This window comes from Melopsittacus undulatus, chromosome 17 (assembly GCF_012275295.1).
Source record: "Melopsittacus undulatus isolate bMelUnd1 chromosome 17, bMelUnd1.mat.Z, whole genome shotgun sequence".
In the NCBI taxonomy this organism is placed as follows: Eukaryota; Metazoa; Chordata; class Aves; order Psittaciformes; family Psittaculidae; genus Melopsittacus; species Melopsittacus undulatus.
Window position 1 is genome coordinate 4,512,631 of NC_047543.1, and position 15,589 is coordinate 4,528,219.

Here is a 15,589-nt window from a genome sequence, read left to right on the forward strand (position 1 = left end):
TTCTTTGTTACTCACTGTGTTTCTCGTTTCTTCCTTCAAGCTACTTTGACAAGCTACTCAGAAAATGTGGAACGCACTAAATATGGAGGGGAAAGCAGTAAAGAACTTGGATCTGGAGGAAACCTGAAACCTTGGCAGTCCCAGAAATCCAGCATGGATTCGTGCTTATACCGCGTGGACGAGAACATGACAGCCTCCACCTACAGCCTCAACAAGATCCCAGAGAGGAACCTGGAGACGGTCTTGTCCCAGTCAGTGCAGTCAATTCCTCTTTACCTGATGCCACGGCCAAATTCAGTAGCAGGTAAGAAATAAACCTTTTTCCCTTTGAGTAAAAGGCCTTTGTCATGTTCTCGTTATCCAAAATCTCCTTTCTGTAGTCATCCTTGTGAAGCATGACAAGAATTGTCTTTTCATTTGGCCTACTGCTTCTCAATGGAAAATTCCTGTGGGGAAAACTGGTTCTGATGATGTTGAATGGTTCTTTCAGCAGTTGGTTGTCCCTTTGTTAAAAATCTGTACAACTGTAAGATGATTGGAGAATATTTATCATTACAGTGCAAATAATGATGCTCTGACATATCTCACTGATCTCTTTTAACAACCTGTGAAGTTGGTAGCAGCAGGACAGAAGCAAGAGATAGGATTAAAAACATTCAAGCTTTGCTGAAAAGATGCTTGCCTGTAATTATGCTCCTTTGCTTTCCTGCCCCATATTTTTTCCTTGCTGGGTGACTTCTGTGGGGTTAAACATTCTCTTGGGGTGGTCTCTATGTCTGGACATATGTAAGTACAGGCTTTGTCTTCTTATAGAGTCCCTGCAGGATTCTCCTGTGGTTGGCAGCAGGGATGTTGCTCCAGAAGGTCCAGACTGCACAGAGCCTGGGATAGTCTGTGTTAAAACAGCATCTTTTGGCAACCCAGGCTGCGTTGCATAACTGGATTAGGTTTCCTTTTTAATCCCACTTTGGATAGTCAGAGGCCTAACAGCAGTGTAGGAATGAGATTTCATAGATGTTAAATTATGGGTATCCTAAGCACGGAAGTACACCACCACATGCTACTTAATTACATCCACAGACCTGTGATTTCAGAAGGGATAGGAATCAAGTGGGAAACCCCTTGCACAGCCTCATTACTTTAGGTCCATCTCTTACAAATGACACCAGATAAACCCTTCAGGATAGAATCACAGAATCATAGGACAGTTGGGAACAAAGCTCATCCAGTTCAACCCCCCTGCAATGAGCAGGGATATCTTCAATTAGATCAGGGTAAACCAAATAAAAGAGGGCAGGTACTGTAAACTCAGATACACATGTATTGGTTTAACTGACTTTGGAATTGTTGGCTTGCTGGATGCATTTAGAGACAATTACTGTTTCAAGAGAAAACCACCTTTTCCTTCTCAGTGCTTTTGCTGCTTTTTAGTAGTATGTCAGCAAACACAGTTCATGGCCCAGGATAAATCACTGTGGTAGTGGCTATGGGCAAGAATACGAGATTTGGCTTAACCTTTGTTATCTAATGATCCCATGGTATCTCCTATAAGTTTATGACATGATAAAGTTATGTTTTTAGGTTTAGATTGATGAGGTTTTTTCTCCCAGACTGGTTAACCTCATTCTCTATGTACTTGAATGATGGGAGAGGGAATCCAGTTGTAGTTTCATGTTTGACTTAAGCCTATCTACAAAATGTGCCATTGCCCAAAGAGTAAATCCTGTGCTCTCTGCCAACTCCCCATCCTTGCACCAGTGCTACACATGGAGTAGCCATTTGATAAACCAAATGAGAGGACTGATCCCACAGAACATGCATATATTAACTTTGAGCCACAGGACTAGTAGTGTTAAGGCAAAGTGTAGCTGAGACTATAGCAGAAAACTACCTTTCTTTTAGTGGTATGCAGTTGAATTTATGTACAGACAGTATGTTCTTGGGAACCAAAGCATGGAGCACTTACACCTTGTGGCTCCCCCACTCTCCCCCTCAGTATGTTCTTCTTCATCTTGATTTTTATGTTTCTCCCTGAATATCTTCTGAATATTTTGCTCTGAAAGAACAAAACTGTTTTCTTCTATAGCAGCTTCCAAACAGCAATCACTGCTGTGTAATGCAGCCCCTCACTCACCAAACAGCTTACAACCGGGTGCAGTTCACCCCACATGTATTGATCTCATCTTGTGCTTCATTGTGTAATATTTCTTCAGAAACAGTTAATCCCAGCCTGGTTTGTGTTGGAAGGGGCCTTAAAGCTCCTCCAGCTCCAACCCCTGCCACAAGCAGGGACCCCTTCCACTAGAGCAGCTGCTCCAAGCCCCTGTGTCCAACCTGGCCTTGAGCACTGCCAGGGATGGGGCAGCCACAGCTTCTCTGGGCACCCTGTGCCAGCACCTCAGCACCCTCACAGGGAAGAGCATCTGCCTTAGATCCAACCTGACTTTCACCTGTTTCAGTTTGAACCCATCACCCCTTGTTTTATCCCTACAGTCCCGGATGAAGAGTCCCTCCCCAGCATCCTTGTAGCCCCCTTCAGACACTGGCAGCTGCTCTGAGGTCTCCATGCAGCTTCTCTTGTCCAGGCTGAACAGCCCCAGTGTTCTTAGCCTGACTCCATACAGGAGGTGCTCCAGCCCCTGAGCATCCTAAATGAAAGAAAAAAGGCACTTAAAGTGCTTAAAAGCACTTTTTTGGGGGGTCAGTACTTTGGCTTAACAAAATAAACCACCAACTCTACAGACTTCTTTGCACTGTAAAATACCAAAGTGGGATGCTAGATTTGGTAGAGCACATCTGGGTAAATCACTGACATTCAGGGGTCACTGTGTATATGATGCTTGAAAGCCTGGTTGTGAAAGCAGAGAGAGCACGTCTCTCCCACTGGCTCAGTGGGAGCACGTTTGCTGAGCAATACCCAATTCCTGTGTGGAATATAGAAGTTATTAAGCAATTTTATGCTGTTAAGTCAGAAGCAGCTTGAAGGGCACTGCTGTATGCCCAGGCAGTGAGCGTTGCAAAAGACACACATGGAAAAGAAAGGGGAACTGTGCTGCAGAAGGGTCAGAGCAAATTATCTCTATTGGAGTATCAGGAGAGCTTAAAGGTCTCTGGGTCACACGTAACTTATGGACAGCAAATTGCTCACAGCTTGGCTGCACTACTACTAAATGAGAAAGAAATTAAGCAGAATGTGAGCACGGCCTCTGTGCATTAATATTGTGTTTGAGGGGCAAGAACTTAACGAAATGCAGGGACTGGAGCTGCTGGGTCTGTTCTCCTCATATCCCACATGAAGAGCTCTCCGTGCCGTTTCAATTAGTGCCACCATAGTTCAGAGCCAGCCCCTCTTGAGTCAGTGCTGCAGCTCTGGCACCGAGGCCATTCCCCCTTCCCATTTCAGCTAAAAGTGCAAGTCAGCTCTTGAAACTGGTTTCATGCCCCATTTGCAGAGCATCCTTATAGCCCAGCCTGGCTCCATGTTGTCTTTTGATATGGGAAAAAGGGATTTATGATCTCTCTAGGAGTCTTTGAAACAGATCTTACTGAGTTAGCATTTCTCTTGCACTTCTTTTCCTCACAGATTGGTGGAGCTGAATATTCGTTCAGCATTTTTTTTACTTAAGTTCCTGTGGAATTCCAAAGTTCTTTTATAAACTCAAGATTTTATTACATTTTCTGTGTTGTGCTATTTCAGAGGATCATAGAATGGTTTGGGTGGAAGGGACCTTAAAGGTCACCCATTCCCAACCCCAAGCCATTCCCCTTGGCCTGTCCCTACATCCCTTGTCTCAAGCCCCTCTCCAGGTTTCCTGCAGCCCCTTTAGGCACTGGAGCTGCTCTCAGGTCTCCCCTTGAGGAGCCTTCTCTTGTCCAGGCTGCCCCAGCCCAGCTCTCTCAGCCTGGCTCCAGAGCAGAGCTGCTCCAGCCCTCACAGCATCCCTATGGCCTCCTCTGGACTCACTTAAGCAGGTTCACATGTCTGTAAACCGTGTGGTTTTGAGAGCATGGTGAGCAATGGTTGTCTCTCGAGCATCCTGTATCCCGATATCTGGCAGCTTGTCCTCTAAAGGTGTTTCTGGCAGAGAGCTGAGTGTCTGGCAGACCTGCCTACCTCTGCTGCACCACACAAGGCAAAGGCATAAACCAGCAGCACAAGAAAGGGTCTGAAATGTGACTTGAAAGTGTGACTGTCAGAAGAGTAAACACCTCTTTGTGTTAAGGTCAGAAAAACCTCAGGTCAGTGATGCTGTTTGAGCAGGTGATGAAAGAGATTAGAAGAAACTGAGCATAACAATGGGTTACTTATTGTGAGAATTTGTTCCTCTTTTCCCATGGTTTCCCTTTTCCCATTTGTTCCTCTTCTCCCATGGAGGAGTCCAGGAAGGGTCACATTTATCAGGCAGTAGCAGTGATCCCAAGTGGAGGGACCAGCCTGCATGGTGGGAAACGGGAACAAGACCTGTTGAGGACCACGTGGGAGGAAGCAGAGCAGAAGCGTTTCAAGCATCCCTTGAACTCAGCCCAAAGGAAAGAGAATTGATGCAGAAATAGCACAAAGAGAAATGTGATTTAACACAAGGCACTGCAGCAGGGGGAAAGGAGGCTCTGGTTGATCAGGCATAGAGCATGTGCCGGTCTGCAGAGCCCCGCAATAGGAGCTGCATGGTCGTGAAACAGATACCTACACCTTTTTCCTTGCTTTAATTCATTATGGGGTATGGTTCAACTCTGCATTAGATGCAGCTCTTCATAGAAGTTATTCCAAGGAGAGAGATGAAATGAAGATGCTTTTGGTAAAACCCCCAAAACTTTGGCATTGCCCTATTTGTGTTTGATCAAACCATATCAAGTTATTCGTTATCAAGATATCCACGTACATGGTCAAGACAGACCAGATACTCAGCCAAATATAAAGTTATTAAATCTGAAGCATATTTAATAATACAGCTCTAAGGAACCTGAATTTGGGGTACATGTACAATACCTTGTAATAACACAATCAATTGGAGAGAGGCTTTTGACAAGGGCCAGGTTGAACAGGGCTTGGAGCAACCTGGTCTAATGGAAGGTGTCCCTGCCCATGGCAGGGGGTTGGAACTGGGTGAGCTTTAAGGTCCCTTCCAGGCCAAACCACTCGGGTTCTATTCTATGATCCTATGCCAATCTGATCCATACATCAGCAATGACAAGCTGATTGACTCAGATATGAACAGTGACCCCCCATTTCCCCCAGTGTGCAAAGTCCCTTCCTGGGCTGCCAAATATCAATTTCAGGTCAGGTTGATTTGTGCTTGTTGTTCAAATAGTACATGGAAATTGAATTATCTTCCGCTATTTGTTTGCCATTTCCTTTGGAGAATTGTCTCTGTGGTATGCAGAGATTATTTCTGAGGAGGTGCTCTTTTTCCATTGTGCTTTATCTGCAGTTGCTGCATCCCATTCTGTAGGATGAGGTTCAGAATTGAGAGGAAGCTTTCAACAGTTTAATATGATACTTGCTAAGATAAATGGATCTTGCATAATTTCTGGAGAACTGAGGCATATTCTCAGGACAAATTACTTGTGAGCTCCTCTGGCCTTCGATCTCTTTAATTACTCCTCAGCTCTAAATCACGAAGATAAATCTCAGGTCATCAGCCTGAGGAATGGCAGGATGGGTGTACTGCCAATAGCAAAAATAACCCCTGGCAAGATGCGCAATGGATCTGGCAGCTCCTGCTGACTGCAGTTCATCATGTCTTTGTTGTGGCTGAAGAGGATTATGATGATGAAGGTGGGAAGAGAGCCTGGATTTCGGCTGCTGAGGAATAACTGCTCATTTCTCCTAGGACCGGCAGTAAATCAGGGCACTGGTCAGCATCATGCTCTTCTGGCAGCACACGAAGTCCACCCCTGTAGAACTGCTGGGGTCTTAGAATCCCAGCCTGGTTTGGGTTGGAAGGGACCTTAAAGTTCATCCAGTTCCAACCCCTGCCACAGGCAGGGACACCTTCCACTGGAGCAGCTGCTCCAAGCCCCTGTGTCCAACCTGGCCTTGAGCACTGCCAGGGATGGGGCAGCCACAGCTTCTCTGGGCACCCTGTGCCAGTGCCTCAGCACCCTCACAGGGAAGAGCTTCCTTATATCCAACCTTAACTTCCTTTGTTTCAGTCTGAACCCATCACCCCTTGTTCCATCACTGCATTCCCTGATGAAAGCCCCTCCCCAGCATCCTTGTAGCCCCCTTCAGACACTGGAAACTGCTCTGAGGTCTCCACGCAGCTTCTCCTGTCCAGGCTGAGCAGCTCCAACTTTCTCAGCCTGTCTTCAATATGGGAGGTGCTCCAGCCCCTGATCATTGTCATGTCCCTCTCTGGACTTGCTCCAACAGCTCCATGTCATTTTTACATTGGGGATACCAGAACTGCACATAGTTCTTCAAGGTCTCACTTGATGGCCATGCAGCATGTTCCTGGTGCAGTGTTTTCTGTGTGCCCAGGGTTGGGTTGTATGAGGGTATTTGCTGCAGAATGCACATCAGAAAGGAATTTCTAATAATCTTATTGCAAAACTGATTCTCAAGGACTAATCACCCCCAAATAAAGTTATTTCAGTTTCTGGTTGATGAATAAGTGGTGAGGAGTCACTTCCTGGTTTTAACTGGCGTTAGGAAAAACAAGCTTTGATCAGGTTGTTGCTCCTTTGAATCATCTTATCTAAGGAAATCAAATTACCAGCAAGATGAATGTTGTTGGTCATCCTTGATGGCTCTGTATCTGCTGATAGAGTTAAAATGGGACAGAAGGACTGAATATGGAATTTAGGGGGAGGAAATGTCCTTTAGCAGCTGATAGATATATATATAGATCTATATCTATAGATATACCCCCACACGCACACTCATAAACTGTATATTTAGCACTGAGTCCAATATGGGGAGCTTTGGTTTCTCCTACCTTTTTTCCCAGACAAACAGGTCCAATGGAAGGTGTCCCTACCCATGGCAGGATAGGGATGGAACTGGATGAGCTTTATGGTCCCTTCCATGGTTCTACAATACTGTGAAAAAGGGATTAGCTCTTAAGGACTGGAGAGGGTTCAGAGGTGGCCACAAATATGATCCAGGGACTGGGAAGTTGTGTGAGGGAAGGCTGGGAGAGCTGGGGCTGGTCAGCCTGGAGAAGACTCAGAGGAGACCTTGTCACCATGATCCATTACAAAGAGTGGCTACAAAGAAGACAGATTCCCTTTGTACAAGGAAGCACATGGAAAAGACGAGCAGTGATGGGCACAAGTTATTCCTAGGGAGATTCCAACTGGACACAAGAGAATTATTCCCAAGGAGAAGAACCAGATCCCGTTATAATGTCCCCAGGGAAGTGGTGGGTTTCCCAACATTGGACACCTTTAAGAGTGGGCTGGACAGGGTGCTGGGACATCTAGTCTAGATCATGCTCTGCCTAGCAGGGTTGGATGAGATGATCCGTGACATCCCTCCCAACCTGGGATTCCATGATTCTGTGAGATGCCAGGAGCAGGCTGCAGTGGCTTCAGCAATACAGAGCATAACTTCTGTCCATGGGAAAGCCACATCTTTCTAACTGCAGCATTTCAGCTCTAATCTGCTCCTTCATGGGGAGCATCTCATCAATTTTACAGGAGAAGAAGAGCGTGAAGGACGTCCAAAACCAGACATTGATGGGCTTATCTCCTCTTTTATTCCTGCTCCTGTTGTTTACCTTTTGTCCCCTCTCTGTCTGTTTCTCTTAGCATTTACATAGAGATTTCAAGCAATTTGAAGAACAGCATAAAAATTGCTGCCTAATTTAAGCCTTTCTCACCACCCCTTGTTATAGTCTGAATCTTGCTTAGTCTGTGCCTGCATCAAGATCTAGAAGGGGTTTTTGCATGGTCATTGGGTGTTGTACAAGCAAAATGAGTCGCAGTTTTGGCATGTTCTGCCTTTCAGTTTTGTTGGTTGTTCCATTCACGTTGGGTGGCAGGGAGGAAGGATTCAGAGTCCAGTGCCATGAGCTACTCTAAAGAGCTTTATCAAACAGCTTACCCATTTCCCAGTGAAGAATCAATGCCAGCTTGACAGGAAGTCTTTGAAGAAGTTATTTAATGAATCATTTCCATTTAAAATAATCATCTTGTTACGGTGATTGACCAAAAACTAAAGCTAAAGAAGCAGGATCGGATGCAGAGCACTGAGCAGCGTGATTTCCATTGGTGAATGGTTAATGTGAGTTTTGGAACTGGTTATCAGAGTGAGACCAGAGCTGGTGATGTGCAAAGACTATTCTGACATTTGCTGTTGATAAGTTGGAAGATTGTTTCAAGCAGTGGAGCTTTCATTCCTCAATTTCCAGTATTCTATACATTATTTGGCTGAAAAGGGTGCTTGAGGCCAATGGGATTTGGAGAGAAGTACCTTCAAACTCAGGCTCTTTTCCTGTATTTTCCATGGGGATCACTGCTTGGAGCTCTGCCCCACAGCATGTAGTAGGAATGTGAACTGTCAAGCTTTGCATCCATGCCATTGAGTTTGTGATTGGAAAAACTTAGATCATGGAGTCCTGGCTTGGGTGGGAAGGAAGCTTAAAGCTCCTCCAGCTCCAACCCCTGCCATGGGCAGGGACCCCTTCCACTGGAGCAGCTGCTCCAAGCCCCTGTGTCCTTGAACACTGCCAGGGATGGGGCAGCCCCAGCTTCTGTGGGCACCCCGTGCCAGCGCCTTGTATCCAACCTGAATATCCCCTGTTTGTCTGAACCCATCGCCCCTTGTCCCTGATGTAGAGTCCCTCTGCAGCATCCTTATAGCAGATATAAAACATTCTGTGTCTCCATTTTCCATGGGTCTCTTTAATTCATTCACATCAAGAGAAGACCAAACCAAAGCAAATACCAGTGAGAGGCATCAGAAGAAGTTACCAAAACACCTTTTTATTCCTTGCTAGGGGGCATCAGGCTTGGTTCATTTCTGCTGTATTGACTCACTGTGGTTACAACTGTGTGTATTTAAGAAGTGGAAACTGCAATAGCAGAGCATGAGATCCAGGAGCCAGGGGTGATGTGGTTCTTTGCTCTCTCATGGCAGCTACCAGCTCAGCTCACTTAGAAGATCTTGCTTACTTGGATGAGCAGAGACACACTCCCCTGCGGACCTCCCTGCGGATGCCACGGCAGAGCATGGCCGGTGCCCGCACGCAGCAGGACCTGCGAGGTAGGAGCATGGGGGGGCTCATGTTCATGGGGGGGGGACCTTGTATTGCAGCTGCTTCACCCATGTCCTTGTGAAGATGGGCAGTGACTGATACACCTGAAGCTGGAGAACCAGGTGGATAGAAACCTAATGAGGTTCAACAAGGGCAAGTGTAGGGTCCTGTCCATGGGGAGGAAGGACCTCAGGTGCCAGCACAGGTTGCAGGTGACCTACTAAAGAGCAGTTCAGCTGAGAAGGGCCTGGGAGTGCTGGTGGATGAGAAGCTGACCATGAGCAGTGTGCCTGTGCAGCCAGGAGGGACAAGAGTTACCCTGGGGTGCATCAGGAGTGTGGCAGCAGGTTGAGGGAGGTGATTCCTCTCTCTCTACTCGACCCTGGTGAGGCCACATCTGGAGTCCTGTGTCCAGTGCTGGGCTCCTCAGCACAAGAAAGACAAGGAACTGCTGGAGAGGGTCCAGCAGAGGCCACAAGGATGCTCACGGGTCTGGAGCATCTTATGAGGAGAGATTGCAGGAGCTGGGCTTGGTTAGAGAAGAACAGACTGAGAGGGGATCCCATCAATGCAGGTCAACAGCTCAAAGGAGGTGCCAGGAGGAGCTTGGAGGGTACAAGGTGGGTTTTCACTCAGCACCACAAGCACAACCTGTTCCAGCCAGGTTGGGATTTCTCCCAAATGCATGACTGGATCACAGTCCATAATGAAATCATATTGGCTGGTGAGGCAGTTATAAAAATGGATTAACAGGCAGGAAGGGAAGAAAGCAAAGTTTGACAGACAAGATTTCCATATGTTCCAAGGGAGCAGCTTGCCAAGGCTTCATAATTTACAGTGATTGCATCCAAAACATTAAACTTTATTGTAGGAACAGAATCAAATTGTTTTCCAGACACACTTTGTAAAACCATGGAACACTACATCTTTGCTTTCTTCCTTTTGTTCAGTTTTGCCTGCTTTCCCCCTCTTTGTGAAGGTTGCATGAGAACAGCAGCAGTGCTTCAACTGGGGGGGATTTTCTTCTGATCCCAGTTGAGGTTCTGTGCTATTTTTAAAAGGAGAGGATGTGAAGAAACCAAAGCACCACTACTTGGAAATATTTTCCCTTCATTGAATATATAAGGGGGGTGTTCCCCCAAAATACTACATGTTCCAGATATTACTGTGAAATTGCATTGATCTGAGCTGTTCTAATCCCCAGCTCTTTGTTGCTAAACTTGGGGTTACCTTTAATACCCTCTTGGCACTGAAATAGCAAAGCAGTTCCTGGCTCTCTATCAAGGGGGATGCATCACAGCCCAGTGCAGAAGAATTAAATGGGAGACCATCCCTGTTAGTTCGTGTCACAGCAGTTATTTTATCCAGGGGAGTGATTGGGCAATCCCAACAGCTCCAAACATGACAAGTTCTCATCCCAGTGACAGGTTTTTAATAGGATGGTGAAGGCAGTTTCTGCCTTTGCTGTTTTCAGCTAGTGGGATTTGAAGCTGTTCAGAGTTGCTGTAACCCAAAGGGCAGGATGGTGGCTGGGATGTACCATGGTGGAGCAGGAGCCAGATGGCAACCAAGTCGTTACTGGTGTTAGAACACCCTGAATGTTGTCATTGTGGGTTTTTAACTCCAAAACACAAATGTCAGCATTGGTGCAGGGAGAGGTTTGCTTGGCTATGGTCAAGTGGCTTTGCTGTGGTCAAGTGGAAGGCACAGGAAGGTTGGGGATAGGTAGGTAAGTGGGTATGTCCCTTCTCAGGGTTTCACTAAGCCAGGCTATTCCTGGGTGACAACCAAGATGTCTACATTCACGTCCACTCAGAGCAAGACCATTCTTTAGGATATCCTCTTTTTGGTGTGTTTTGCTCACACAGCTTCAAAGCCATCTGCAGCTCTGAAAAGAAACCAAGATTTTAGCCCAGGTCTCCACCATGTTAAGCAGGAGCTTATTAGATCCCATTGCTTTTAGATGGAATCACTCTTGCCTCTGCATTAGGCCCTGAGGCCATTTGGTACCTGTTGGACTTCTGGCTTTCAGAGGGGCGTTACTGAACATTTTCACTCACTAACACGCCATAGCATGTGTGTACACACAGAAGTGCAGTAAAGCTGTAGCTTATTGAGCACAACTCTTGATGCTTTCCAAATGGAGTTTTTGATTAATTTTGGGTGTTTTGGTGATGTAATTTTCTATCTATAGTATTGGTGGTATAATGCAAACAAAACCCGCTCCTTGCCAAATGCACTGCTGGAACATTCAATTTGCATCAGTCAGACCACTCCAGATGGTTCTCTCAGCCACGTCCATGTGCTATTGCTTGTGCAATATGCCATCCTCTGGTGGGAAGCCCATGAGTCCTGCTGATGCTGAGAGCCAGGCTGGTGCAGGGACAGGAGCTGTGATGGGCACACATGGCCCCACTGCCTCATCCCCTCCCACCATCAGTGATGTTGCTCCTCCAGGGTCTTCCCATGCCAGCACATCCCACGTGGCAGAGCCCAGCAAAGGGAATCAAACAAGCTGCCTGAGAGCTCGTGATTGAAAAGCCTTCTCCACCCTCAATGCATTTGAATCACATTCATCATTTTCAAGTGGGAATAGAAATACATCTCCTGTCTGCAGCAGTTTCTGTATCAATTAAGAAAGGACATTCAAAACACCTAACATTTAAATACAAGCTATTTTCTTTAGGCTTACCTGATGTAACATTAACTCCCAGCCCCTTTATCAGCTCTGCTGTAATGGATCAGCTCCCTGGGCAGGTCTGCACAGGATGTAAGTGTTCAAGGCCAGGTTGGGAATGGCTTTAACCTGCCAGAGGGGAGATTGAGATGAGCTCATCCGGGTTGGAACTGGATGCCTGGAAGGTCGGGGAGGAGCATGCTGGGAGCTCATCCTGGCACCCACTTTGGGATGCAGCTCTGGGAATTGCTCCCCTGGGGCTTCCTAAGATTGCTTTAAAATGTGCTCTGAAGACATCTTCATTTTGTCTGATGGTTTTCATTCACAGCGTGCTGTTTGATCTCAACCCCAATTGAACTCAGCTTCTGTGCTCCACAGCTCAAATGTTCCCCAGCTTACCGCATCAGCTCAAATCCACGTGTTGAATATCAAGTGCAACACTTGGACTGCGGCTGGAAGGTGCCTTCAGAGCAGGTCCAGGGCTGAAATCATGTCCTTCCATCCACGTCAGCCCTGCCTTGAAGGAGTTGCATTCTAGAAGTGGAAGTTTGCAGTGTGACAAACCTCCCCCTGAGTGGGAATCACCTGCTGTCGTCGTGGCCACCTTCTGCAAGGTTTTAATTACCAAACCATTTTGGTGGTGAGGTGGGAAGATCCAGCAAGTGTCTCTGCCAGCACGAAATGCTTCCATCACCAAGTGGTTTTAATAGATTTATGCAGATCATCTCCCAGTTAAGGATCTCTTAATCGGAACATGCCATATGAGTTGATCTTTGTAATAGCATCTTTGCACCCGATCTGTGCATAGTTGTTACTGTTTTTACGTATGCATTCCCAAGATAGCTTGTGCCACATGGATAGAATGGCAGATACCCTCTCCCTCCACCCCCAAATGTTCCCAAAAATGTTTCAAGGCAGGTTTGGGTTTTGTTGTGCTATTTTATTATCGTGGAATGTATTGGAAGGGACCTTAAAGCTCATCCAGCTCCAACCCCTGCCACGGGCAGGGACCCCTTCCACTGGAGCAGCTGTTCCAAGCCCCTGTGTCCAACCTGGCCTTGAGCACTGCCAGGGATGGGGCAGCCACAGCTTCTCTGGGCACCCTGTGCCAGCGCCTCAGCACCCTCAAGGGAACAGCTTCTGCCTAAGAGCTCAGCTCAGTCTCCCCTCTCTTGGGCAGGTTCAAGCCATTCCCCTTGGCCTGTCCCTACAGGCCCTTGTCCCAAGCCCCTCTCCAGCTTTCCTGCAGCCCCTTTAGGCACTGGAGCTGCTCTCAGGTCTCTGCTTCAGGAGCCTTCTTATCTATACATCTATTAAACAGGCATACAACACTCTCTCACAGGGTGCTTTGAACATTGAACCCTCCCCCTGTGGCAGGGCCTTGGATTATGGTGGCTTTAAGCCAGAAGTGTCATTTTTTCTGCTATAAACCCCTTGTCTTTGGTGGCAAATGCTATGAATGAACCAGGTGCTTTTACAGACAAAGCTGTGGGTCATAAACAAAATTCTTTTCACCTGTAATCTTTTCATTTATAGATTTCTGAGGAAGATGAAACAGCAATTTCTGAGCTATATTCTTAGTGCCAGCATTGACCTTTATGTTCTTTCCCTGTGTTTCTCTTTCCAGTGCGCTTTGCACCCTACAGACCTCCCGACATCTCTCTGAAGCCACTGCTTTTCGAGGTGCCCAGCATCACCACTGAGTCCGTCTTTGTTGGCCGGGACTGGGTGTTCCATGAGATAGATGCCCAGCTCCAGAGTTCAAACGCCAGCATCAACCGAGGCGTCGTCATTGTCGGGAATATCGGCTTTGGGAAGACTGCCATCATCTCCAGGCTGGTGGCACTCAGCTGCCACGGCACAAGGATGAGGCAGATCGCTTCTGATAGCCCCCATGCCTCCCCTAAACGTAAGTGCAGCAGGACGCAGGCCTTCCAGAATCAGAGAGCTTTTCCATAGCTTTTAGAATGGCTGTTGGTTGAAAAGATCCCATTTCTTCAGGCCCAAGAAATCAGCTTGCTCCTTGTTGCCAAGCAGAGGGAGCACCCATAAGTATCATTTATTCTACTTCTGTTCCAGTTTGAACTCACAGTGGTCTGTCTCTGTATTACTCTGACTTAGGAACATCACCGTTTTTCTCTTGTCACAAATCTATGCCAGTGCATTCTCCCACCCATAGTGCTTAGGTCTGTTTATCATGGTATAAATGCTGAGGCTGGGTTGCAGGCCCATGTAGGCTCCTCACCAAGGCTTGCTCTACTTCCTGTGGTCCTGTCAGTTCACATCACTCTACCCTGACCTGTTTGGAGGTGGGGATGACAACATTAAGAAATCATTCAGCTCTCATTAAGTCAATAAGACAGGATTGAAGATACTGGGTTAGGTACCTAAAGGTGTCTCTAAGGATCTAGGTCAGTGTATCTCAGGGAAGCTGTAGTGAAATCTGCTTACTGGAATGCAGCCTCTTAGCCACGTTGAAATACCTGAAATGTCAACAAATGTTGGTGTGCTGAATAATGTCACTTGTCAGAGCTAACTGACCAATGCACAGTGAAAGGCAGGGCTTGTTTCTGTATTTTAACTGCAGCTCTGCAGTGCACCAACTGCACATCTCCTCAGTCTGCTCAGAGGCATTGTGGAGATTAAAGAGACAACTGCACTTAACTGGTTCTGGGCTGTTTCAAAGGAGAAGGTGCCCTGCATCTTTCATCCACAAAGATCTTTGGTCATGGTTAGCACACTGTTGTTCAGTTCACCCTCTGGTTTGTCTGTGAAGTTGAAAGCTGAATGATTCCTCAGTGTTAGTTATTGGGTTGGAGACCTTCAGTATCAATCATCTAATTTGGCTTTATTTCCTAAAGAGATCACAAGTCTCAGTCTAGCTGTAGAAGATAACAGTTGTACTGCAAGTCCCTTTGATTCTTTTGTTCATCTGTTATGCTTAGTGCTGTCAGCATTAGTAAACTGCCATAAATGCAGCCCCTTACTTCTTGCCTTACAAATATAGGTAAAGGTGGTGTTGCATGCTCAGAAACAAGAATGTGCCTCATTACTCACACCTTCAGGGTTTAATTATGTAGGCAGTAGTCGTCCTCCTCTGTTTGCCATTAAATGGGTCGTTGTTTGCATTATTATTTCAAGTCAAGCTCAGGAATGCATTGCAGTGATCCATTCAGGAAAATCCTTTGCTAGCGCAGGCTGCACTTGGGAGGACTCAGTAATTAGTTCTCATCAGGTGCTGTCATTGAAAGCTATTGTTTTGAGTGACCCACAAAGGCCAGGTGAATGGCCTGTTGTAGCAATCTACTGGTAAAGCCAACTACTGCTTTGCCAGGCAAAAAGCAACAGCTAAAATGCTATAGAAAGCTGTTAAACTTGGCAGAGGTGATGCCAGTATAATTTGCAGGCTTTCAAAGCCTTTTCCCGATCCCAATGCTACTCCTGCTTCTGTCCCTCTGAGTACATTAATGGGCTTCAGATGGATATGTGAGCTCTCCAGTTATTTAGGTTAGAAAACAGACACATCATTCAGAAAAATTGGCTGTCTCCTCTGAAGAAGGACTTGGAACCAAATTAACCAGCACTTGTTGAGAATGTATTGGCAGAGCTGCAGAGAGGGAGAGCACTGCACTAACCCATAGCAAACCTAGAGAAGATGGAGCATACCTTTGAGAGCACACAACTCAGTTACTGTAATTAAAGTCAATGAAAT

The 15,589-nt window shown here is 46.5% G+C and overlaps 1 protein-coding gene across 1 annotated transcript in view; it reads left to right on the plus strand.

Moving 5' to 3' along the window:
* The window catches only part of TANC2 (tetratricopeptide repeat, ankyrin repeat and coiled-coil containing 2), a 210,615-nt gene that overhangs the window by 133,609 nt on the left and 61,417 nt on the right, over window positions 1-15,589 (plus strand). The window contains exons 9-11 of the mRNA XM_034070068.1: window positions 41-304; window positions 9,083-9,208; window positions 13,505-13,786. Coding sequence (XP_033925959.1) covers window positions 41-304; window positions 9,083-9,208; window positions 13,505-13,786 — 672 coding nt within the window. The remainder of the gene's footprint in view (window positions 1-40; window positions 305-9,082; window positions 9,209-13,504; window positions 13,787-15,589) is intronic.